Source organism: Copadichromis virginalis, unplaced genomic scaffold (genome assembly GCF_057382275.1).
Source record: "Copadichromis virginalis isolate Kocher_CV1m ecotype Utaka unplaced genomic scaffold, C_Virginalis_male_GT1.1 unmapped_scaffold_1, whole genome shotgun sequence".
Classification (NCBI taxonomy): domain Eukaryota; kingdom Metazoa; phylum Chordata; class Actinopteri; order Cichliformes; family Cichlidae; genus Copadichromis; species Copadichromis virginalis.
In genome coordinates, this window is record NW_028188589.1 from 8,935,097 (window position 1) to 8,961,535 (window position 26,439).

Genomic DNA, 26,439 nt, shown 5'->3' on the forward strand with positions numbered 1-26,439 from the left:
TAGTGTTCACCTGGAGAAGATCGGAGGGGCTGGCTAAAATGATGAAAGCTCGAAGCAGATTAGAACACCGCTTTGAAAACTTGTACGTGATGCTGTGGGGTTGATTCAGTGACCTTGTGGGGCCATAACAGAGAAATGACAGCAGTGTAGTGGATCAAATAAAGAGTGATGATGTTATATTTGTGACTGTAGCAGGACCAAGGCTCAAAAGGTTGCAGGCGTTGTTAATTGAGCAGAAGATGGACGGCATCAAGCCCTCTCCTCGACAGCTACAGGATCACAGTCTGCAGGTTCAGTTATGCAACGTTTTAGCATCGATGCGTGAAGTTAAGAGCAGACAGGGAGGTTATTTTTGCACTGGGCTGGAATGACTCAGTTTACCTGTCAAAGGCTATCACGGCTGGGAGAAAACCCTCAGCATTAGTAAAGAAGGACCACGGTGGCCTCTGGGTAGAAACACTGCAGAGTTCATGTGGATACGCTGCTGCATTAGGTCAGATAGAAATATCATAAAGCATCATTAAGTAAAAACGTTTATTAAGAACAAATGTTTAAATATTGTTAACGTGTTTCCCAGAAACATCTGTAGAGACAAAGAGCTTTCTGTTGTTGCTTCGAGGAAACAAGCTCTTCTTTTTAGTTTTGTCCTGGTATTTATTCCAGGACGGACTCATCCACTGAGCAGTGTTTGGGTTTCTTCCTTTTCCTCGTTCTGGATGCAAACTATTACAACTCGGGCTTTATTTCAGTGACAATGGCCTTAAGCTGCAATACAACAGGAAGTTACTCATATATAGTAATTTCCCAGACCATATTAAAAATCCATTAACAGGAAATACAAATGATGGGACAATGCCACAGCATGGACATTAGAACAGTTGGGAAAATTTACCTGGAAAAAGGTGAAAATGAGGCTTCATTGAACTGGAATTACAAAGACCAGGAATGTGAGATCCACCAGCCACGACTGAGGGTTTTTACACATCATATCCTCAAAGTAGAACTACAGTGATCAAAAGAATCGACTTTAATGTTATTCTTTCTTTATTTATGTCAGATTTAACCCCCCAAAAAGCTTTAATCTTTAACTAGTCTTTGGACGTAGCTACAGTACGGTCAGGTTGACAGTTTATGGGTAACATGTGGCCACCAGGCACTGCGACACACTTCCATGTTATATTACCTTGGCGTCCCGTAGGAATACAGGAGAATCATGTGAGGAATCTAAGAGTTGTTTCTTAATTCAATTCAGTTTTATTTACACAGCACCAAATCACAACAGCAGTCGTCTCAAGGTGCTTTATACTGTAAGGTAGCTCGTACAATAATACATACAGAGAAAAACCCAACAATCATATGACCCCCTGTGAGCAGCACTTTGGCGACAGTGGGAAGGAAAAACTCCCTTTTAACAGGAAGAAACCTCCAGCAGAACCAGGCTCAGGGAGGGGCGGGGCCATCTGCTGTGATTGGTTGTGGTGAGAGAAGGAAGACAGGATAAAGACATGCTGTGGAAGAGAGACAGATGAACCGCTGAGTGTTGTCCCGTCGAGGTGGCTCTTCTATGTTGTGCATTTATGGCACCAAACCACAAATGCAAAGGAAGAAAGGGTCGAGGCACAGCACCCAGCTGCCTGACAATATTCAGGCAACGTCCAAAGCCCCACAAAGGACCTACCCACACCCCACTGGCCCCGCCCAGATCAAGGAGCTGTCACAGCAGACAAAAATGTGAAGTCCGCACATAGTCGCCATGGCACCCACCAACCCACCACACCATCCCCCATGGGGCTACCAGGAGAGGCATACTGGCCCACTGAGGATCACAGAGGAGCAGACCCAGGGGGGCTGACAGCACAGCCCCCACCCACCAGTCGTGCAGCTTATTTTATCTTGTCAGCGTGAGCCCCACCTAAAGGGGACGGAGGGATTAGTGAGTTGCATTAGTGGGGCAGGAGAGAGTGAAGCAGGGGAGCCAATGTCACTGCGATACGACTCCTCAACACCATCCAGCCTGCCCCACCACTCATAATGAGTCCTGCTGTGCTCTGTAGCAATGATGCATTTTATGTGTGTGTGCCAGGTTAGTGCTGTGGATTCAAAGGAGCACAGTTCCACTAAACAGGAGATCAGGATAAACCCCAGTAACCAACCCTGCCCCCGCCATCACATATTCTCAATCCCAACAGAGGCCAGCCCCACAATGACATGCCACACGTGATACACAGCCAACATTACTGTTATAATTACATGTTTCCTTTATTACTTTCCTTTCAACCTCTTTATTTTGCACCTTAAACTTTCTTCGGTTGCTACAAGCCACAAAGTCCTTTATGGTTTGTCTCTGTTGTGTGGAGGGCTGTTTTTAAGAGCTCAAAAATGGGTGTATCAGAGTCAAACAGGCAGCACAGTGGAAAAGTGGTTGGCACTGTTTCCTGACAGCAAGAAGGTTCTGGGTTCAAATCCAACATCTAAGCTGTTTGCATGCTCTCCCCATGTCTGGGTCCTCTCTGGGTTCTCTGGCTCCCACAGTCCAAAGACGAGCAGTTAGTGGGGTTAGGTTGATTGGTGTATGTGCCCATGAGTATGAGTGTACACGGGTGTTTCTCTGTGTTAGTGACAGTCTGACAGAAGGCTGCATCCCTCAGCCTCATGTGGGCTGTGTAGCCCCTTTACCACTGCAGTGAGAGCTCAGACCTGTTTCTGGTGGGTGGTGGACTCCTCCAGGGCTTCCCCTGATTCCCCTTCTGCCACAGAAGACTGTGGCCTCAGAAACTCATATCTGCTTTTTGCAAATGAAGCGAACCTGTTGGCTTCATCAGCAGGGGCGGATCTAGAAGGGTGGCATGGGGTGGCAAGTGCCACCCTAAAATGATCCCTTGCCACCCCAAGTACCTCCCCAGTTTTGCATATGATGGTGTTGTTTATTAAAATAAGTTTAACAGTTTGAGCGTAGTTACAGTCAGCAGTGAATATAAATGCTAGAACTGGATATATTCCATAGTGTCCCCCCCTCCACATTAACAAATGGTTCAGCCCATAGCAGGACGGCTTTTTTCTTGTTTTCAGTAGCAAGCGATGCTTATGATCGTGCCAGAGCACATTTTGAACAACACCATGGGAATTTCTGATTTTACACAGGTGGGTGGATGTTACACTGTGGAAATGAAGGAAGGTGAGTGTTATTTTAAATGGTTGTAGAAAATGAAAAAACAGCAGGTGTATTGGCTGCATTTTTAGATAAATAGTTGTATCTGTTTACAAAATGTACAATTTATATTTGCATTTCAAGTTATAAACATTTACCCAACACGTCTGTGGTTTTTTTACAGTAAAAAATACTGCTAGGATTTTAGGTTCTTTGTGTGATTTCAGATCAGTAATAGTTCTATTAATAGTAATAGTAATACTAATGCAGTATGTCAGTGAAAAAACAACTAAATTCAGTTGAGCTGAAAAGATACCAAACAAAGCAAGAGGAGGAAAAAATAAAATGAAACAATCTGAGGGTGAAATACAAACGTAAACTCAAAGGAGTCACAAATGTCCGGTTGTATTTCAGACCTCAGAGGGTGAATCCAACAAATCATGAAAAATGAGGTTTACATGTTTGTTCATGACAGTGCAGATTTCTGACATTTTGTGTAATTTAAGCTGCAACAATGTGACTGTTTTCTAACAAAAACAGTGAAACTTAAGTTAGACTTGTGTTTGTAAATGAAGCGCCCCATGTTGTGTAGCTTTCTGGAGTTTATACTTATTGGGCTACATATGTATTTAATATACAGGCTGTACAGTACATAACATCAAAACTCACATGTTTCATGTAACTAAAGTGTGTAATCATGTGGGTACAGACAATAATTAAGTTATAGACTATATTTATATGAAAAACGTGCATACTTACTGCATTTGAATCATTTTAACCACATGTAACCACCTGCATATGTGTTTGGGGGGAAAAGGCTTTGATTTTGCCACCCTAAGAAAATTTCTCTAGATCCGCCCCTGACCATTTCACAGGATTTGCATTTAAAGATGCAACAAGAAAAAATGGTTAGGGTCAGGAGGTCAAAGGTCAGAGCTCCTGTGGGTCTGAGGGCGGCCTCACGCTGGAGAAGGATGAAGGAGTCTGACCTGAGCCAGTGTTTGACATGAACACATCAGCACTGCTGTCAGTGAGCCTAACGACAGCCGTTAGCATCATTTCAGTGTTTCAGTCATAAAAACACTTCCTGTCTCTGTGGTGGTTACAGTGACATCATGCAGTTTGTGCTTTGACCTCCAGAGGGCGACAAATCAGCACAGACAGAGAGCTCCATTCAAACTTTGCTGCCATCAGGAATAATTCTTCAAATATAATCATCAGTGTTTGAGCAGTTATGATATCAGGGACAATCTAGACATGTGTGACAACACTGAACATGTCACATGACACACCTCAAACATCATGTGATCCACTCTCAGTCTGCACTTTCATTCATGACTTCAACAGGTTGAAATGAGCTTTGAAGAAACATCAGTTCAGTGCTGAAATATTTAAACGCTGCAGGAAGAACAACAACAAATTGATGACGGATGTTTGTGCTTCAAACAGGAAAACCAGCAGAAATAAATCACAGCCTGCCAGAGGTTTGGAGTTTCCGAGGTGCAACTGAACGCAGCACAGTGTTCCAATGCTCCTGATTGTCCTCAAACGTCTCTTTGGGTGTTTCCTTCCTGCTCAAAGTTTAATTTCACTTCCTGAACTTCGTGGAGTGGAGCTTGTTGTTGGTGTGTGAAGAAACTGTAAGTTTGCTTTGTTTCCTCCTTTAACAGTTTGTCTTTAGGAACTTTACTGTTTGTTCAGCTCGTGTTTGATTTCTTCACACAACAAACTGTGTGTGTTTGTATTTCCGGTCTCTCCATTAAAGTCAGTGTGTAATGTTTCCTGGCTAACATCAGCTGTGTGCAGCTTAGTTCAGCACAAATCTGCCGCTCCATAGTTCACGGTAACGGACTCACAGCTGGACCAACGAGGCCGAGTGTGTCCGCCACTCTGAGCTACGTTCGTGTTTGTGTACTTGTAGTTTGTACTTTGAGTTCACTCAGAGCCCACAGAGGACGCAGCGTACGTGATGACGTCACAGCCCTTTACCTCCTTTACTGTCACTGTGATTAATATTTACACACGAGACACCTGCAGAGCTCTGACGCTGAGCTAGCACACAGCATGCTAACGCTAAGCTAACGCTAAGCTAACACTAAGCTAAAGCTAAGCTAACACTAAGCTAACACTAAGAGTTCTTACAGACACGAGTTAAAAAGCTGCTTTTAGTTTGTGATCAGAGTCCAGGACTGAGAGCAGCAGCAGAGCTGATGGATGATGAATTACTGGATGGAAGAAGCTTCTCATTAGCAGTGAATCAGTGTGTGTGCAGTTCTCTGCAAACTCAGCAGCAAGAATTAGTGTGAAGCTTTAACTCTGCTGATCCTCTTTGAATCCTGGATCAGCTGAAATGTTTAAAATGTTGTTCACACGTGTTGGACTGACTGAAGCTTCCAGTCACAGTGAATCAGTGTGTGTCAGTGAATGCATCGTGTGTGCTTCAGGCTCCATCTAGTGGACTGATAGCAGAGCAGCTGATGGCAGCTTCCTCTGCCTCACACTGCTGTCTGACTGCATCCAGCTGACACTGAGATGAAGCAGGAAAGAAGCAGCTGATATTTGGACAGCACACATGATGAAAGGAGGATTTCAGCTGATGTGCACATGAATGATTTGTGTTTCCTCTGCAGGTAGAAAGTGTGTGTGAGCTGATGTGAATTCTTTGGGTGAATTCTGAGCTTTTTGTGGATACGTGTCCATATTTGCATTAAAGACCTGAGAGCTGGAGGGTTAAACGGCAGTTCACCCCCTTTGTACTGGGGGCGCTGGAGCTCAAGAGGTAAAAGGAGACATTATGGCTCAATAAAAGCTCTGAGAACAAAACCTGAACTCAAACTGCTCAAACTCTAAATATTCTAAATAATTAAATACATTGGACATGTGATGAGATTCATGTTCTCTCTCATGTTTTACAGTTGAAAGATGGAAAAATCTGTTGAGGAGCAGTTGCTGAACAGGCTGGAAGATTTGGGAGAAGAGGAGCTGAAACTTTTCCACTGGTACCTGGAAAAAGGACCCGGAGGTGATTTCACAACCATCAAAAAGAGCCGACTGGAGAACGCAAGGAAGGATGGACGTCATGGAACAGTGGATCTTATGGTGGAGACATACACTACTCGCCGTGTAATGGAGGTGGCAGAGTTGATTTTAAAGAAGATGAATGAAGGTCAGTCAGAGAAAAAAGACATGACTCAGTGCAGTATCAGGACAACACTGTCACAGTTTATGGATGGAAAACTGAGGCTGTTTTAGTCTGAACTTTCAATTGTGTGTCTTTTCTCTTCTAAATTTGTTTGAGTACAAATATTATATTTAGACATCTTGATGCATGCTCAATCATGCAGGTAAGTAAATCTCCAAAAGTTGTTTTTGTTTTTTCATCTGAATGTAGCGTTTTCAGTGGGAGAAACGTTTCGTACATCTGTCACCATCTTACATGCTGTGATTGCAGCCATTCCCCAACTCTCTGTGAATGGGACTCATGGTTATTGATCAGTGGTTGTTGATCAGTGGTCATGAGATTTTGCTTAATTACGATGAAGAAACTGACCTCCCAGCCCATTGTTCCTTCAGTGGGCTGGTTTCAGTCAATATCCAAATGTACAGTTTATAAGATTGAAACCTGCAGTCAGCTGAGACTGAAGAAGTCACTTGGGTGAGTGACGACACGTTTCTCCCAGAAAACACTACGTCCAGATGAACAGAATCAACTTTTGGAGAGTATATTTAGAGTATTTTGAAGCCATGCAGGTCTTCATTGTTAAACAAACAGTTCCTTATTCATGGTGCACTTTACTCCAACAGGGAAACCCTCAGCCCAGGCATCTTCATCCTGTTTATCACAAGGTAATAATTCCTTAGTTTGTCTCAGGAGCCATTGGTAAGGTAGAAACACATGAAGCCTGCACTGACCAATAGGAACTCAGGTTGTTTCCATGTGGTATCTCTGTATCCTCAGCTCTGCAGTGTAACTAAGCTCTGAGCCCCAGTTAATGAACAGTTGCCCATAAGTATAACCGCAGTTACCTACCTACTATCTTTAATTATAATACACTTCAAAACAGCCATAGGTGACACAAAGTGCTGTACATTGATACTAAATAATAACAATACATGTGATATAAAAAACAATAAAAAAGGTCAAATAACTAAAACAGACCGAGTCTCAGTGGGTCAGAAAGAATAAAATGGGTTTTAAGATGTGTTTTTGAAGTGGACAGTGAAGGGGGCTCTCTAACATGTAACGGCAAGTTAGTCCATAACTTATGAACAATGATAGAGAAGGCTATCTGAGTGAGCTGGTCAGCTGACTGATGAGGTGTGTAGGCGTGAAGAAGGTAAGGCAGGGCAAGACTGTGAAAAATGTAAAACTAAACACAACAATTTTAAAATGAACTCTAAAATATACAGGCTGCCAGTGGAGCGAGGCTAAGACAGGGGTAACATGCTCTCTTTTATAGGTTCTTCATGCAGCAGTGTTTTGAACCAGCTGAGCATGCGAGAGTAATGACTGACTCCCACATAAAGTCAATCACAGTAGTCCAGATGGGATGAAATAAAAGTATGGATCACTGTTTCAAAGTGCTGCCTAGAAACCACATGTTGTATTGTGTGTGTGACAAATAAAATTGTTGAATTTGAAAGAAAACATTTCACTGCTGTCAGTTGCCTAAAATAAAAAACGCTATACTTTGAAAAACTAGACAACAATTATAATTTACTTTCCAGTTTAAAATCACTGTCCAAATTAAACCCAAGGTCGGTAATAATTAGGGCTGGGTTTTTATAATCGATTTATCGATTAAAATCGATCCTGGCTTGGATAACGTGAAATCGATTCATTAAAATCCTGAATCGATTTTTTAATATAAATTTATTTTGCCCGAAACGCCAGAATCTCAGGTTAAACCTCACAAAATTTCAACAACCACCAAACAGCTAAGACAGTAAATGAGAGCAGGAACACGGATTCTGCACATAGACTTAAACACACAGCGCGGACCAGAATCAGTGAGATGTCGCCTTTCTCACCTGACGGCACAGACACGGTCGGGGCTGAAAGCCGACAGCTCGCTGATTCTGAGGTGTCGGCGGGTCCGCGCTTTGTGTTCACGCCCTTTTTGTGCTGATTCTAAAGCTGTTAGTTTGATCTCTCTCCAAACAATACTGACCGAACCAGCAGCAACATAAACATCATTATATCAGTAAGGAAGCTGACTACATATTAACTGATAATTTATGGCAAAGGGGTGGGATTAAATAAGTGTTTACTTCTTCCCACTCCCTTTCAACATGTAAATTAATCAGAACGTTTTTTTGTATGTATTTTGTATAGTATTTTTTTCTCTCTTATTTTCATTTCTAAATGTACCTGTATATTTTTCATTTATTTTATTTAACCTTTATTTAACCAGGAATGTCCCGTTGAGATCAAAGACCTCTTTTTCAAGGGAGTCCTGGCCAAGAGGCAGCACATTTCAAGACAAATACATACGAACAAACAAAGTTAAAATTACACAAAACAATTACACATTATTGAGGCAGCCTGTAGGCCTTTGAGTTTAGTTTTAAAAACATTTAAAGACAACAATTCAGTTAGTTTCCAGTCTTTCTGTAACATGTTCCATGAAAAAGGCGCAGAGTGCACAAAGGCTTTCTTACCCAGCTCTGTGCGGACAAGGGGAACAGACAACAGCAGCTGATCATTTGAGCGCAAGGAGTAAGAACCACTATTTGTCCTTGTGACCAAAGTACAAATATAAGGAGGCAGCAATCCAAGCATAGCTTTGTGAATAAAAGTGTACCAATGCCCCTGTCTTCTAATGGCCAAAGAAGGCCATTTTACTCTTAAGTACAAATCACAGTGATGGGTCAGGTATTTACAATTGGTAATAAACCTCAAGGAAGCATGATACATCGTGTCCAACATTAGAAGACATGAAGAAGAAGCGTTCATATACAGAATGTCACCATAATCTAACACAGATAAAAAGGTTGCAGTGACAAGACGTTTTTTTACTGCAAAAGAAAAGCACTGTTTATTACGGAAGAAAAAACGAAGTTTAAGTCTCAGTTTCTTTACTAGTCTCTCTATATGTGGTTTAAAGGTGAAGGAGTCATCAATCCAGACACCAAGGTATTTATATTCATGTTCACATGTTGCAATAAATTACCAATCAATCAATCAACCAATCAATCAATCAATCAATCATCATGAATTCCCTCTGACTTTTACTGCTTCGCTTCCACCACAATAAAATCACACTTCATGCACAGCTCTCTCTCTCTCTGTACTTCAAGAACAGTTTCCCATCTAAAAATCTGTTTTCTGCATTATTCGCTTGCTTGTTACGCACAAGTCTACCGTTGTTTACATGCTGTCTGCTGCTGTTTTTTTTTCCTTCTACATTCTTCCGAAAAGAAAACCTAATTTCTGCCGTTCAATACTGAACAAATTTAAACTTTTTAAAATTATTCAAAACGCTCAGCCGTGTCTCTAATAAAGCCGCTGTAACATCAGAGGTAACGTTCATATGTTGATTAATGGTTTTCTTTTTTTTTTGTTTTAATTATAATAAATGTAATTTATGTCAAACATGTTTTCTTTCTTTCTTTTGTTTTTGCTAATTAGTTGATTTATTCTTGCCTCAGACGATGTTTTGCTAAAATAAAAAATAAACAGGGCTTTGATGTCTACAAACTGGTTAAATATACAGAAAAACATTACTTTAACACCCATGTACTTAGTTAAAATTTCTCATGAAGTAACTTAAACATCTGACATGATGTGATGGTGAATTATTAATAAATACAAAAAAGGCTTCAGTTACACATGATGCTGAAAAAAAAGACACACACAAAAAACAAACCATGCAACAGCTTAATAATGCTGTGATGGATCTGTTATTATGTTTTTGTTTGTTTTTCTAGAGTCATATCAAAAGTGTGAGCCTAAACTCGATTCAAGCATGGAGTCATTTGTGAAGATCACAGCAAACATCCTGAAGAGAATGAAGCTGAATAAGCTGGCTGATCATCTACTGAGCAGTAAGAAGATATCTATAAATAATATCAGCTAATGGAAAAACTAAAATTTCATAATGTTGCAAGAACTTGACCTGATTCTTCACAAGCACTTAATTTGGGCAGGAAAGAAATGGTCATGTACCCTTGATAAGTACTTAAATTCAATATATATATTTTTCTTTATTTCTAAAGGAACTCCCAGTGGACGTTGTCATCGTAACCTTAAATCCACCCTGAAGAAGAAGTTCCAGTGTGTGTTTGAGGGCATCGCTAAAGCAGGAAACCCAACCCTCCTGAATCAGATCTACACAGAGCTCTACATCACAGAGGGAGGGACTGCAGAGGTCAATGAGGAACATGAGGTCAGACAGATTGAAACAGCATCCAGGAAACCACACAGACCAGAAACAACCATCAGACAAGAAGACATCTTTAAAGCCTCACCTGGAAGAGACGAACCAATCAGAACAGTGCTGACAAAGGGAGTGGCTGGCATTGGGAAAACAGTCTTAACACAGAAATACAGCCTGGACTGGGCTGAAGACAAAGCCAACCAGGACATCCAGTTCATATTTCCATTCACTTTCAGAGAGCTGAATGTGCTGAAAGAGGAAAAGTTCAGCTTGGTGGGACTTGTTCATCACTTCTTTACTGAAACCAAAGAAGCAGGAATCTGCAGCTTTGAAGACTTCCAGGTTGTGTTCATCTTTGATGGTCTGGATGAGTGTCGACTTCCTCTGGACTTCCACAAAACTACAATCCTAACTGACCCTAGAAAGTCCACCTCAGTGGATGTGCTGCTGATAAACCTCATCAGGGGGAAACTGCTTCCCTCTGCTCGCCTCTGGATAACCACACGACCTGCAGCAGCCAATCAGATCCCTCCTGTCTGTGTTGGCATGGTGACAGAGGTCAGAGGGTTCACTGACCCACAGAAGGAGGAGTACTTCAGGAAGAGATTCAGAGATAAGAAGCAAGCCAGCAAGATCATCTCCCACATCAAGACATCACGAAGCCTCCACATCATGTGTCACATCCCAGTCTTCTGCTGGATCACTGCTACTGTTCTGGAGGATGTGCTGAAAACCAGAAAGAGAGGACAGCTGCCCAACACCCTGACTGAGATGTACATCCACTTCCTGGTGGTTCAGGCCAAAGTGAAGAAGGTCAAGTATGATGGAGGAGCTGAGACAGATCCACACTGGAGTCCAGAGAGCAGGAAGATGATTGAGTCTCTGGGAAAACTGGCTTTTGATCAGCTGCAGAAAGGAAACCTGATCTTCTATGAATCAGACCTGACAGAGTGTGGCATCGATATCAGAGCAGCCTCAGTGTACTCAGGAGTGTTCACACAGATCTTTAAAGAGGAGAGAGGACTGTACCAGGACAAGGTGTTCTGCTTCATCCATCTGAGTGTTCAGGAGTTTCTGGCTGCTCTTCATGTCCATCTGACCTTCAGCAACTCTGGACTCAATCTGCTGGAACAACAACAAACAACCTCCCAGAAGTCTGAAACAGGAGATTCTGCAAAGAAACACTTCTACCAGAGTGCTGTGGACAAGGCCTTACAGAGTCCAAATGGACACCTGGACTTGTTCCTCCGCTTCCTCCTGGGTCTTTCACTGCAGACCAATCAGACTCTCTTACGAGCCCTGATGACACAGACAGGAAGTAGCTCACTGACCAATCAGGAAACAGTCCAGTACATCAAGGAGAAGCTCAGTGAGAATCTGTCTGCAGAGAAAAGCATCAATCTGATCCACTGTCTGAATGAACTGAATGATCGTTCTCTAGTGGAGGAGATCCAACAATACAGGACTTCAGGAAGTCTCTCCACAGGTAAACTGTCTCCTGCTCAGTGCTCAGCTCTGACCTTCATCTTACTGTCATCAGAAGAAGATCTGGATGAGTTTGACTTCAAGAAATACTCTGCTTCAGAGGAGGCTCTTCTGAGAATGCTGCCAGTGGTCAAAGCCTCCAACAAAGCTCTGTGAGTAAACATGTTGTCATCGCTTCATTGTTAAAATCATGGGAAATAAATCAGAAATGCTGAGTTCAAAGAGCACTGTAACATTTTTTTAAAATAGTAAATTAAATGATCATCAGTCACTCAGTAAATATATGGTAGTTTTAATGTTTCACTCCAGCATTTCTAAAACACACTTTGTTCTGTAACTCTTATCAAAGGACAATCCAGACCCAGCCTATAAGAACATGAGCTCTGATGCTTCAGCCCCTCTGACAGGTTTATTATCCTCAGCTTGTTCACTTGTCTCCAACTCCAGGAGTTTGGTTGTTTTATTCTAAAGCACAAACTTCACCTGCCAGACTTCACCTACATCTTTTTCTGATGTTCATAATTTAAGTTCAAGTTTGTATCTCACTTTCAGTGCACACCCTCCCTTTTTAAATATAAATCTCTGCTGTGCTGTCATGTTTTCATCCTGTATGGAGGGAGAAACTCGGTCTTCATTACTGAAATTGCCTCTAAGGTCGTGTTTCTTGTCAGTAACCATATGTAACTGTAAGGCTTCCATAACCAGTGTTATCACAGAATTACAGTGGGTTCACTCTGGGTCCTCTACAGTTTCCTCCCACTGTCCACAGACATGCAGTTAGGTTACCTGGTGATCTAAACTTCATGCAGGTGTGAGTGAGAGTGGTTGTCTGTCCCTCTGTGGGCTTAGTGGAAGAGACTGGATGGATCTCTGCTTTGTCTTTGATATATGCTGACAGCAAACATTCTCCATGAAGTCTGCATTTCAGCTCATCTCCTTTATACACACCTTTAACAGGAAGAGTTTTATACAGCGAGTGTTTAAAATCCAGTGTTATTCACAATACACAGGTAATGAGCATGATTATTGAATTACTAAAATTTTCTAAAATAATTGTTTTAGTTAATATTGTATGACAGTGTACACAGAATTATTAGCTCAGTAGGCAGAGTGGTCGCCCCATGATCATAAGGTCAGGGGTCGAATCCACCGAATAGTTACCTTGTGGTACCCCTGAGCAAGGTTCCATCAAGGTACCAATCATGTGCACTGGACTGGTAGCACTCATAGTCTCATAGGTTTAAATAAATTTTAAAAAAAAAAGGTTCAACATATAAACAAATTTAATTTGATCACATATATTTTTTGTTTTTTTTTTGTTTTTGTTTTTTTCCTTTCTCTCACAGACTGAGCAGCTGTAACGTCTCAGAGAAAGGCTGTGAAAATTTGCTGTCAGTGGTCAGCTCCCAGTCCTGTAGTCTGAGAGAGCTGGACCTGAGTACCAACAGCCTGAAGGCTTCAGCAGTAAAGCTTCTGTCTGCTGCAGTGGAGAGTCCACATGCCAAACTGAATGTTCTGAGGTCAGATCAATTTGTATTATGTTTAGTTCTGTTTGTTTATGTGTTTGATGTTTGTTTTTGTTTATGTCTTTATCCAGTTATCCTTGTTTCATAGCATTTTTATTCATTTCAAAGTTAAACGGAAGTTTTACTAACCTGCTCAGCACAAGACAATAAGCTATTGCACCTTGATTACACTTTAACAACAATCTTTATTCATGTTTTTATCTTCAGACTTAACATCTGTGAACTCTCAGAGGAAAACTGTGAAGCTCTGTCCTCAGTTCTCAGCTCGCAGTCCTCTAGTCTGACAGAGCTGGACCTGAGTATCAGAATGCTGCAGGATTCAGGAGTGAAGCTTCTGTCTGCTGGACTACAACGTTTAAACTGTAAACTGAATACTCTGAGGTCAGATCAGAAAACATTTAGTTTTTAGAATTATTAATTAAAGTTCATACATATGATGTTGTATCTTAGTATCTTTATGTTTTCTTTAAAAATAGAAAGTCAACATTTAATGTTGTGAAATGTATTAACAAACTCTACATGAGTACTTGTTTTATAGATTGTCTTTTATTTTTCAGACTGAGTGGCTGTAACCTGTCAGAGAGAAGCTGTGAAGCTCTGTCCTCAGTCCTCAGCTCCCAGTCCTCCAGTCTGAGAGAGCTGGACCTGAGTAACTCTGACCTGCAGGATTCAGGAGTGAAGCTTCTGTCCGCTGGACTAAAGAGTTCACAGTGTGCAGTGGAAACTCTCAGGTCAGGATTCAAACTTTTCCACAGATGATCATTTGAAATGTGATTTATATTATTGTATAAACAGGTAACTTTTACAGCTGTCAAGTGAACTTTTATTCACATTTGAGTGGATAATTGGAATCTGAATTACTAAAAGTTGTTATAGTCATGTCTTTGTTTATTTAAAAAAATACTTCATGCACTGCCTAATTTAAAGATTTAGGCTCCTTTGGGCCCATAATATATATATTTGATTTCTTTGTGAATGAAATTAGGAGGATATTGGCGACTGCTGATTGGCTCGCTGTTTGTTTTTTATTCACAGTACTTAATTTTAAAGGCTGATTTCTCAAAATGAGATGTTTATCTTTTCTTCTACAACACGTGGAGCCACCAAATCTTCTTGCTTGATTTATTCATTACAGTTTGATTTAAAGAATATTAGACTCGTAACATAATAAATATATTTATTTCACTTCTTCTTGAGAGAAAGAAAGGGATGACTGGGTGAGCTCCAGTGGTTCATCCCAGCAGAGAGAGCGGCACACTGGGCTGCAAATGATCACAGTAGTAATGGCCATAGTTTGATAAAACAGGCAGTCTTACCCTGTAGATAATACAGGGTTCTGGTGCCGATGTGGGGGAGGGGAGTCGCCCGGTACTAACTACATACTACTAACTACCTCATCCAGATGTCTTCCCTACTAAACCTGATAAGAAGTAACTGCAGTAGCCTTATAGGTCAAATCAGTTTCACCTGTTAAAGTTAGCTCCACTATTAATTAGGGGTGGGGGAAAAATCGATACTGTGTAGTATCGTGATATTTTGTTTGCTAATAATGTATCGATACAGGGACAGCAGAAATCGATATTTTGTTACAAACAATTTTTTCTCTGAAGTCAACATGCTCTGGAGTCAGAGCATGTTGACTTCAGAGCATGTTGATCCTTTTTCTGAGCAACAATCCTGACATTCCTTCACTGTCCAAATGTGTTTAACTTTTTTTTTGGCAGCAATAAACATGACAGTTTACTTATTTTAATTTAAGACATGTTTAATTTTAATTAAGTTTGAAACTTTTTTATTTAATGTAAAATTATATATTTTTTTAAATTTACTTTCAAATTCTTCAGTTGCTGAAGGGGCTGCATAGTTTTCATAAATTGCATAGTTCAGAATAGCTATAATTGTACCAGATGGTTGCATTCAGTTAAGTTGGACTAGACTGTAATACAAACCGTTCAGTTTGTCAACAATAAAACTGACTGAAATGAGAGAAAGACTGAGTGTGAGACTTTGATATTAGATAAAATGAATATTGATAAAGTTTACCTTTATGTGCAGAATTTAAATATCGCAAAATATTTTAAAAAATCGCAATAATATCGTATCGCGAGTTGTATGGTGATTCCCACCTCTACTATTAATGGTGTCACTTGTTATTTCTGGGATGAGTTTAGTAGCCTGAACAGCTGCTTAAAGGAAAGTAATTAAATAATAAAAATAACCTAAGTCCGGGGGAACCTGCAAGAGCTGTTTGCACAAAGAATAATGCTCAGACTTTGAGGTTTTATCGTTTTACACAAGGTTTAAAAATGAATGTCCACAATTGAATTGCAGAAATTGTTATTGAGCTAATACTGATGTAGTTGTTATCTTTGGTAAGGAGAGGTTGGAGGAAGGATGAGCACAGTCAGGCCTAAAGATGCTCTTAATAATAATAATGGATTGCATTTATATAGCGCTTTTTGAGACCCTCAAAGACCCTTTACAATCCCACTACAGGGAGTGCAGAATTATTAGGCAAGTTGTATTTTTGAGGAATAATTTTATTATTGAACAACAAGCATGTTCTCAATGAACCCAAAAAACTCATTAATATCAAAGCTGAATGTTTTTGGAAGTAGTTTTTAGTTTGTTTTTAGTTTTAGCTATTTTAGGGGGATATGTGTGTGCAGGTGACTATTACTGTGCAGAATTATTAGGCAACTTAACAAAAAACAAATATATACCCATTTCATTTATTTATTTTTACCAGTGACACCAATATAACATCTCCACATTCACAAATATACATTTCTGACATTCAAAAACAAAACAAAAACAAATCAGCGACCAATATAGCCACCTTTCTTTGCAAGGACACTCAAAAGCCTGCCATCCATGGATTCTGTCAGTGTTTTGATCTGTTCACCATCAACATTGCGTGCAGCAGCAACCACAGCCTCCCAGACACTGTTCAGAGAGGTGTACTGTTTTCCCTCCTTGTAAATCTCACATTTGATGATGGACCACAGGTTCTCAATGGGGTTCAGATCAGGTGAACAAGGAGGCCATGTCATTAGTTTTTCTTCTTTTATACCCTTTCTTGCCAGCCACGCTGTGGAGTACTTGGACGCGTGTGATGGAGCATTGTCCTGCATGAAAATCATGTTTTTCTTGAAGGATGCAGACTTCTTCCTGTACCACTGCTTGAAGAAGGTGTCTTCCAGAAACTGGCAGTAGGACTGGGAGTTGAGCTTGACTCCATCCTCAACCCGAAAAGGCCCCACAAGCTCATCTTTGATGATACCAGCCCAAACCAGTACTCCACCTTGCTGGCGTCTGAGTGGGACTGGAGCTCTCTGCCCTTTACCAATCCAGCCACGGGCCCATCCATCTGGCCCATCAAGACTCACTCTCATTTCATCAGTCCATAAAACCTTAGAAAAACCAGTCTTGAGATATTTCTTGGCCCAGTCTTGACGTTTCAGCTTGTGTGTCTTGTTCAGTGGTGGTCGTCTTTCAGCCTTTCTTACCTTGGCCATGTCTCTGAGTATTGCACACCTTGTGCTCTTGGGCACTCCAGTGATGTTGCAGCTCCAAAATATGGCCAAACTGGTGGCAAGTGGCATCTTGGCAGCTGCACGCTTGACTTTTCTCAGTTCATGGGCAGTTATTTTGTGCCTTGGTTTTTCCACACGCTTCTTGCGACCCTGTTGACTATTTTGAATGAAACGCTTGATTGTTCGATGATCACGCTTCAGAAGCTTTGCAATTTTGAGACTGCTGCATCCCTCTGCAAGATATCTCACTGTTTTTGACTTTTCTGAGCCTGTCAAGTCCTTCTTTTGACCCATTTTGCCAAAGGAAAGGACGTTACCTAATAATTATGCACACCTGATATAGGGTGTTGATGTCATTAGACCACACCCCTTCTCATTACAGAGATGCACATCACCTAATATGCTTAATTGGTAGTAGGCTTTCGAGCCTATACAGCTTGGAGTAAGACAACATGCATGAAGAGGATGATGTGGACAAAATACTCATTTGCCTAATAATTCTGCACTCCCTGTATTCATTCACTCTCACATTCACACACTGGTGGAGGTAAGCTACAGTTGTAGTGGTAGGTTAGGTTTTGCCCAAGGACAAAATGACCAAGACAGAGAGAGCTGGCTCATCAGACAGACAAGCTCATCTTGTAACCTACTGGTTCGCTGGTCAGCACACCAGCTGACTAGCGAACCGGCTAACTAGCACACCAGCTAACTAGCACACCGGCTAAATAGCAAATCAGCTAACTAGCAGACCAGCTAACGGCAGCCACAAGCTGAAGGACGATTAAATGTAGTGGAGATATCAGAGATGACACTGGTGTGTCCGATTCACTCTTTAGCACTCTGGTCACTCCGGTGTGTCAGCCAGAACACCACTGAAGGCCAAATGATCCCAGCATGTGGAATAAAGAGCTTAAGGTTTGGTTTGAGACACTTTATTCTTTCACTGATTGATTCTTGCGGCTGTGATCATGTGTGTGGTTTCTTACAAAAAGGAAGTACACAATACAAATACATGACAAATAAGATGAATAGATAAGTTACATATCCAGTTATATGTACGTACATCAGTATAGCTAATATAGCCATATATAAGGACAAAGATCACAGTACTATAATGCAGTAATGTTAAACACAAAGGTGTATATCTACATAAATCTGTCCTATCAGTGATCAGGGTACTGTAGTATACTTCCACTACATAAACTATAGAAACTAAACGACATTAGTGTGACTTTAAGTTACCATCAGTACAGACGAACTGATGGTAGTTGTACAAAATAAAGGCATTGCAATTATTGTGAAGGGCTTCCGGTTAAACTAAGATCAGCTGATTACCTCATAACAAATTGTTTGCTATAGAACGCAGCTCCCACTCTTCATTAATATCATGTACTGTAACTCCCAAGTAACCATGGTTACCCAGCCACGCCCAGTAGTCTCCAGAGAGACCAACAGCTGGTGCACGTTGTAACGCCGTGGCTTTCATAGTCTCTCCTTTTTCTACAGCTCATGTGTTCTTCTTGTGATGGTGCGTCTTGAGGGAGGCTCATACATGCCGTCATTTGTTGATCCTAAGAACGTTCCTCAGACCGACTTCTTCAACAACACTAATCAGCCTGCAGTTTGTAGCTACTCACTTCACTGTGGTGTTTGTTAGCTTGTCTTTCTTTGGTTTTATCCTGACTCCTCCCACAAGCTGATCCTACGTAGTCTGCCCAAGCCTCCCACCTCTGTTTGTTTGGGTGGTTTGTTTGCTGCCATCAACAGCGTGTAATGCATTTAAGTGATACTTCAGACATGAAGTACTGCGACAATAAAAAACTCAACTTTGCTTAAAAATAACTTTAGTTGTATCAACACTGCCCTCTGGAATAATTAGACTTTGGTGACAAACTGATGTGATCTCCATGTTTCCTTTGTTGGACTGTGGGCGAGTGTCAGAACTGAATGTACTGAGTAACATGTGGAGTTTAAATATGTGTCAGTTCCAGTTTTAGAGCTCTAAAGTGCAGCTATCATGTTAGGAATATGTTAGGAATAGACAGGAACACTGAGCACACTGAGGTCAAATCTTTATTTATCCAGTTCATCTGTAGGCTGAGCTCAGTCCATCCATTTAGTGAAATGATGTTTAAAGGTCTCCTTGTTCTGTGAGCGTGCACAGATCCTGAAGCAGAAAGCCTGGGTTAACAGAGAAATGATCATCACTGTGATGGTGCTCACCATCTCTGACTGGGATTTGAGGTTTTGTCAAAGCAGCAAAGAAAGCCTGGCTATGTTGGACTGGGTGTGGAAGCAGCTCCCAGTTTGAGTTCAGGAGACAGACACCCTCTCTGCTTTGACGATCAGCTTCAAACTTTCCTTTTTGATAAAACTTATAGTTAGAGCTGGATCAGGTGACCCTGAACCATCCCTTAGTTATGCTGCTATAGAGATGGATAACAGATGGATTGTTGTTTTGTGTGTCTGCAGTCTGTCAGGCTGTCTGATCACAGAGGAAGGCTGTACTTCTCTGGCCTCAGCTCTGACCTCCAACCCCTCCCATCTGAGAGAGCTGGACCTGAGCTACAATCATCCAGGTCCCTCAGGAATGAAGCTTCTGTCGGCTGGACTGAAGGATCCAGGCTGGCGACTGGACACTCTCAGGTATGGAGAGAATGTCTGATATAGGAGGAAGAGCTGGAATCATTTCCTGTGTCTTTCACTCACTTCCTGTTTGTTTCCTGCAGATGAGACATGAACAATCACACATGCAGGAATATTTTCAGGGACAGACACACTAGTCTAGCTGGATAGTACATGGATATTTATGTAGGGGGTCTTCAAGGAGTCTGTTTGCAGGAACATTAATGATAACTGATAAGTCATGTTGAGAGTTTCATTAAAAGTAGACTTACAGTTAGGTAATATTTGGACAGAGACAACATTTTGTAACTTTAGATACAAGTATCAGCCATGTGTGTGTTTCCCATGCTGTATGTCCACAGTCACAGTGACAGTCAGTGACACTGACAGAAGGATGAAACAAGGCTGTGAATCATTTCAGTCTGTGTGTGTGACAAAGAGGCAGACAGGAGCAGCTAACATTTGGAAATGGAAGCTTACTGGAAACACTACATTCACGGCTGAATTCACAATAGATTTGTTCTCAAGTGCACATTTAGCAGCTAATGCTAATACTGTTTTCCCTTTGCTTTCTACAGCAGCTATTGCTAAGTAGGCCACTTTGCTCCGCTAAGGATTTGTGTGACCATGATGGAGACTCTGATAAGCTAATGCTGCTAAGCTAATGCTGTTTATGGGCCCTGTTAGAATCAATATTTCATTCTCATTCTGTTGTTTGAGAACAATATTAACGTTTCACATCATTATAACACAAGAGAAAAGGGTATTGGCATTAGCTACTAGTGCTTATTCACCTCAAATTACCTTTAGCTGCTAATGGCAGCCTACTTAGCATTAACTCCTCACTAATATAATGCTAATTTACATCAAATTAGCATTAACTGCTCATATTGTTATAAGGAAAGAGAAAACGGTATTAGCATTTGCTGCTAATAATTATTCACCCCTAATTAGAATAAGCCGCTAAAAGCAGCCAACTTAGCATTAATTCCTCACTTTGTTGTTACCCAACGGAAAAGAGTATTAGTATTAGCTACTATCATTTTTAATAAGTAAGAGAAAACAGTATTAGCAGTAGCGCATAATGCTAATTCACGTCAACGTAGTATTAGTTAATAATGGCAGCCTACTTAGCATTAACTGCTCACTAATATAATGCTAATTCGCATCAAATTAGCATTAGCTGCTCAAGTTGTTATAAGGAAAAAGAGAAAACGGTATTAGTATTAGCTGCTAATAATTATTCACCCCTAATTAGAGTTAGCCCCTAATGGCAGTCTACTTAGCATTAACTCCTGACATTGTTATAATGCAGGGGAAAAGAGTTACCATTATCGGATAATGCTAATTCTCATCAAATTAGCATTAGTTAATAACGGTAGACTTCATATCATTAGCTGCTGTCATTCTTACAAAGCAAACAGTATGAGCATTAGCTGTTAATCCTTTTTCATCTAAAATTAGAATTAGCCACTAATGGCGTATTGTTAAAAAGTAAGAAAAAACATTGTTAGCATAAGCGGATAATGCTAATTCATCTCAAATTAGTATTAGGTAATAATGGCACCTGCTTAGCATTAGCTGGTCACATTGTTATAAGGCAAGAAAATATGGTATTAGCATTAGCTGCCAATTTCTATTTACCTAAAATTAGCATTAGCCACTAATGGTAGCCTATAGCAAAAACTTCTTAATGCTAAATGAAGTTAATTAATGCTAAGTAGGTTTAACTGAAATTAAAGTAGTGTTAGCATTAGCTGCTGATATTGTTAAAAGGTAAGATAAAACATTGCTAGCAGCAGCGGATAATGCTAACACACATAATAATTAGCATTACCTAATAATGGCAGCCTTCTTAGCATTAGCTGCTCATATTGTTATAATGCAAGGGAAAAGAGTTGGCAAAAACAGTGTTAGCATTAGTGGATAATGCTAATTCACCTAAATTAGCATTAGCTAATAATGGCTACGTACTTAGCATTACCTACTAATATTGATATAAAGCAAGAAAATATGGTATTAGCATTAGCTTCTAATGCTTTCTCATCTAAAATTAGAATTAGCCACTAATGGCATCCTATTTAGCATTAACTCTTCACATCGCAAGGGAAAAATTAGAATTCAATAAAAAAAAATAAAGTGTTCACATTAGCTACTTGTATTGTTAAAAAGTAAGAAAAAACATTGTTAGCATAAGGGGATAATGCTAATTCACCTCAAATTAGTATTAGCTAATAACGGCAACCTACATAGCATTAGCTGGTCACATTGTTATAAAGCAAGAAAATATGGTATTAGCATTATCTGCCAATTCCTATTCACCTAAAATTAGCATTACCTGCTAATGGCAGTCTACTTAGCATTAACTCCTCACTAATGTGATGCTAATTCACATTAAATTAGCTTTAGCATTAGCTGCTAGCATCAGCCTACCTAGCACTAGCTACTCACATTGTTAAAAGGGAAGAGAATACGATATTAGCATTAGCTGGTAATATTTATTCACCCCTAATTAGAATTAGCCACTAATGGCAGCATACTTAGCGTTAACTCCTCACATCGTTGTAATGCAAATGAGGCTAACTTGCATTAAATTAGACTGCTGTTATTAGCTAATGCTATTTAGCAGTAGCTGCTCACATTGTTATAAAGCAAAGGAAAACGATATGAGCATTAGGTTCTAATGCGTATTTGCCTTAAATTAGACGTAGGTGCTAATGGCAGCCTACTTAGCATTAGCAGCTCAGATGTTATAATGCTAGGAAAAAGAGTGTTAGCATTAGCCGTTCACATTGTTATAAAGTTAAGGGAAATAGTGTTAGCATTAGCTACTCACATTTTTAAAAAGAAGTAAGTGTTAGCATTAGTGCATAATGCTAATTCATGTCAAATTAGCATTAGTTAATAACGGCAGCCTATTTAGCATTAGCAGATAATGTTGACCTTGGCCCACTGGAAAAGTTAAGAACTAAAGATTTAGGAGTGTTTCTCGATAGCTCTTTCTCGTTTGAGAAACAAATGAATTCTGTTATTAAAACCAGCTGTAAGGTTTATATTGTTGATTGTCATTTATGGCTAAAATGTTATGGCTCATTCATTGATAGTATTTTCGCCATAGAAATTGTTATGTCCTATATTGTTGAACCCACCATGTCTATGCTGATGCTCTTTGAACGCACCACATACGTACTCGAGGCCATGCAGTGGCTGCTAGTCTGTAAAGCGCTTTGGGTACCTTGAAAAGCGCTATATAAATCCAATCCATTATTATTATTATTATTTTACCACTCGCTGCATTCTTGATGTTCATGTTCTTCTCTTTCCCCTCACCCTGCAACCAGTCATGGTAGATGCTCCTCCTGGAGCCTGTTTTCACTGGGAGGATCTTTGTGTCAAAGGGAGTTCTTCTTCCCACCATCACCAAGTGCTGCTCACAGTGGAGGCGGTTACCTTACACTGTTAAACAGCTTCAGATGACTGTTGTTGTCTGTTGGGTATTGTCACTTATAAATAAAGTTACATTGAATGGATGTATGGATGGATAGATGTTATTGTGACGAAGAGAAAACGATTGTTGACAGATTGATTGTTGTTTTGTGTGTCTGCAGTCTGTCAGGCTGTCTGATCACAGAGGAAGGCTGTACTTCTCTGGCCTCAGGTCTGACCTCCAACCCCTCCCATCTGAGACAGCTGGACCTGAGCTACAATCATCCAGGTGACTCAGGAATTAAGCTGCTGTCGGCTGGACTGAAGGATCCAGGCTGGAGACTGGACACTCTCAGGTATGGAGAGAATGTCTGATAGAGGAGGAAGAGCTGGAAACATTTCCTGTGTCCTTCACTCACTTCCTGTTTGTTTCCTGCAGATGAGACATGAACAATCACACATGCAGGAATATTTTCAGGGACAGACACACTAGTCTAGCTGGATAGTTCATGGATATTTATGTAGGGGTCTCCAAGGAGTCTGTTTGCAGGAACATTTAGGTCACAGGTGTACCTGATATAGATACCAGTGTACCTAATAAAGTGTCAGCCATGTGTATGTTTCCCATGCTGTATGTCCACAGTGACAGAAGGATGAAACAAGGCTGTGAATCATTTCAGTCTGTGTTTGTGACAAAGAGGCAGACAGGAGCAGCTAACATTTGGAAATGGAAGCTTAAATAATGACAAACTCTACATTCACAGCTGAATTAACAATAAATTTGTTCTCAAGTGCACATTTAGCAGCTAATGCTATTACTGTTTTCCCTTGCTTTCTACAACTTGAGCAGCTATTGCTAAGTAGGCCACTTTGCTCTGCTAAGGATTTATGTGACCATGATGAAAACTCTGATAAGCTAATGCTGCTAAGCTAATACTGTTTATGGGCCCTGTTAGAATCAATATTTCATTCTCATTCTGTTGTTTGAGAACAATATTAACGTTTCACATCATTATAACACAAGAGAAAAGGGTATTAGCGTTAGCTACTAATGCTTATTCACCTCAAATTAGCTTTAGCTGCTAATGGTAGCCTACTTAGCAATAACTGCTCACTAATATAATGCTAATTCACATCAAATTAGCATTAGCTGCTCAAGTTGTTATAAGGAAAGAGAAAACGGTATTAGCATTAGCTGCTAATAATTGTTCACCCCTAATTAGAGTTAGCCCCTAATGGCAGCCTACTTAGCATTAACTCCTGACGTCGTTGTAATGCAGGGGAAAAGAGTTACCATTATCGGATAATGCTAATTCACATCAAATTAACATTAGTTAACAACGGTAGACTTCGTATCATTAGCTGCTGTCATTCTTACAAAGCAAACAGTATGAGCATTAGCTGTTAATGCTTTCTCATCTAACATTAGAATTGGCCACTAATGGCGTATTGTTAAAAAGTAAAAAAACACATTGTTAGCATAAGCGGATGATGCTAATTCACCTAAATTAGCATTAGCTAATGATGGCTACATACCTAGCATTAGCTACTGATATTGATATAAATCAAGAAAATATGGTATTAGCATTAGCTTTTAATGCTTTTTCATCTAAAATTAGAATTAGCCACTAATGGCGTGCTATTTAGCATTACCTCTTCACATCGCAGGGGAAACGTTAAAATTAAATAAAAAAAAATGTTCAGATTAGCTACTCATATTGTTAAAAAGTAAGAAAAAACATTGTTAGCATAAGCGGATAATGCTAATTCACCTCAAATTAGTATTAGCTAATAACGGCAACCTACTTAGCATTAGCTGGTCACATTGTTATAATGCAAGAAAATATGGTATTAGCATTAGCTGCCAATTCCTAAATACCTAAAATTAGCATTACCTGTAATGGAAGTCTACTTAGCATTAACTCCTCACTAATGTAATGCTAATTCACATCAAATTAGCTTTAGCTTTAGTATTAGCTGCTAGCACCAGCCTACCCAGCACTAGCTGCTCACATTGTTAAAAGGGAAGAGAAAACGATATTAGCATTAGCTGGTAATAATTATTCACCCCTAATTAGAATTAGCTGCTAATGGCAGCATACTTAGCATTAACTCCTCACATCGTTATAATGCAAATGAGGCTAACTTACATTAAATTAGACTGCTGTTATTAGCTAATGCTATTTAGCAGTAGCTGCTCACATTGTTATAAAGCAAAGGAAAACGATATGAGCATTAGGTTCTAATGCGTATTTGCCTTTAATTAGACGTAGGTGCTAATGGCGACCTACTCAGCATTAGCAGCTCAGATGTTGTATTGCTAGGGAAAAGAGTGTTAGCATTAGCCGTTCACATTGTTATAAAGTTAAGGGAAATAGTGTTAGCATTAGCTACTCACATTGTTAAAAAGTAAGTGTTAGCATTAGTGCATAATGCTAATTCACATCCAATTAGCATTAGTTAATAACGGCAGCCTATTTAGCATTAGCTGATAATGTTGAATTTGGCCCACTGGAAAAGTTAAGAACTCAAGATTTAGGAGTGTTTCTCGATAGCTCTTTCTCATTTGAGAAACAAATAAATGTTGTTATTAAAACCAGCTGTAAGCTTTATATTGTTGATTGTCATTTCCCATATGGAAAAGATATATAAATCTTATAAAGTTTGTATCTGTCTTGTGTGAAACTTGTATGAAAAGCATACAAGAGTGAAAACAGATATAAGATCCCTTGAAAAATTATATAATGAAACTTGTATGTTTTCGATACTTACTAAAACAATATATGAAAGTAATGAGAAAGTGGCCACTTTCGTGAGTATGACTTTCATCATATAAGTTTTTAGTCTTTTCCATATGGGATATGCTTAAAAATATTTACTCATACATGCTTAGTTTTATAATCGATTGGATGATGATAGAGGTTCGATCCTTAGTAGTCTGTAAAGACTCTGTGTGCCTTCCAGAGTGCTCTGGCATGCACACACCACTTGGGGCCATGAGAGAGGTCGTACCCTCTCTTACTGATTTATGGTGTAGGACAGGGGTCTCAAACTCAATTTAGCTGGGGGCCGCTGCAGGCAGAGTCTGGGTGAGGCTGGGCCGCATTAGGTTTTCCACAAGAAAGGCATGGTTAAAAAATTCCAATCTTCTCAAATCTCTTTATTTTTATTTTTTAACACAAAATATGAAAAATAAATAAACAAATTAAGAATTAATAAGAAAATAAATCAATCTGTAATACATAAATAAAATAATAATAAGATATTTTTAGTCAGTGAACTTGTGTGTATCTTTCAGTCTTCTATATCTGCTG

At 39.9% G+C, this 26,439-nt stretch overlaps 2 protein-coding genes across 2 annotated transcripts in view; both read left to right on the plus strand.

Annotated features, from left to right (window-relative positions):
* LOC146679770 (protein NLRC3-like) overlaps nucleotides 1–26,439 on the plus strand; it is a 182,663-nt gene that overhangs the window by 60,389 nt on the left and 95,835 nt on the right. The window lies entirely within an intron of this gene.
* LOC146679771 (protein NLRC3-like) overlaps nucleotides 1–26,439 on the plus strand; it is a 40,715-nt gene that overhangs the window by 7,629 nt on the left and 6,647 nt on the right. Inside the window, exons 2-11 of the mRNA XM_085450171.1 lie at nucleotides 4,598–4,788; nucleotides 5,779–5,927; nucleotides 6,064–6,314; nucleotides 6,953–6,994; nucleotides 10,079–10,195; nucleotides 10,367–12,164; nucleotides 13,359–13,532; nucleotides 13,746–13,919; nucleotides 14,096–14,269; nucleotides 19,547–19,720. Of these exons, the coding sequence (XP_085306297.1) occupies nucleotides 6,071–6,314; nucleotides 6,953–6,994; nucleotides 10,079–10,195; nucleotides 10,367–12,164; nucleotides 13,359–13,532; nucleotides 13,746–13,919; nucleotides 14,096–14,269; nucleotides 19,547–19,720 (2,897 nt within the window). The 5' untranslated portion in view covers nucleotides 4,598–4,788; nucleotides 5,779–5,927; nucleotides 6,064–6,070. The remainder of the gene's footprint in view (nucleotides 1–4,597; nucleotides 4,789–5,778; nucleotides 5,928–6,063; nucleotides 6,315–6,952; nucleotides 6,995–10,078; nucleotides 10,196–10,366; nucleotides 12,165–13,358; nucleotides 13,533–13,745; nucleotides 13,920–14,095; nucleotides 14,270–19,546; nucleotides 19,721–26,439) is intronic.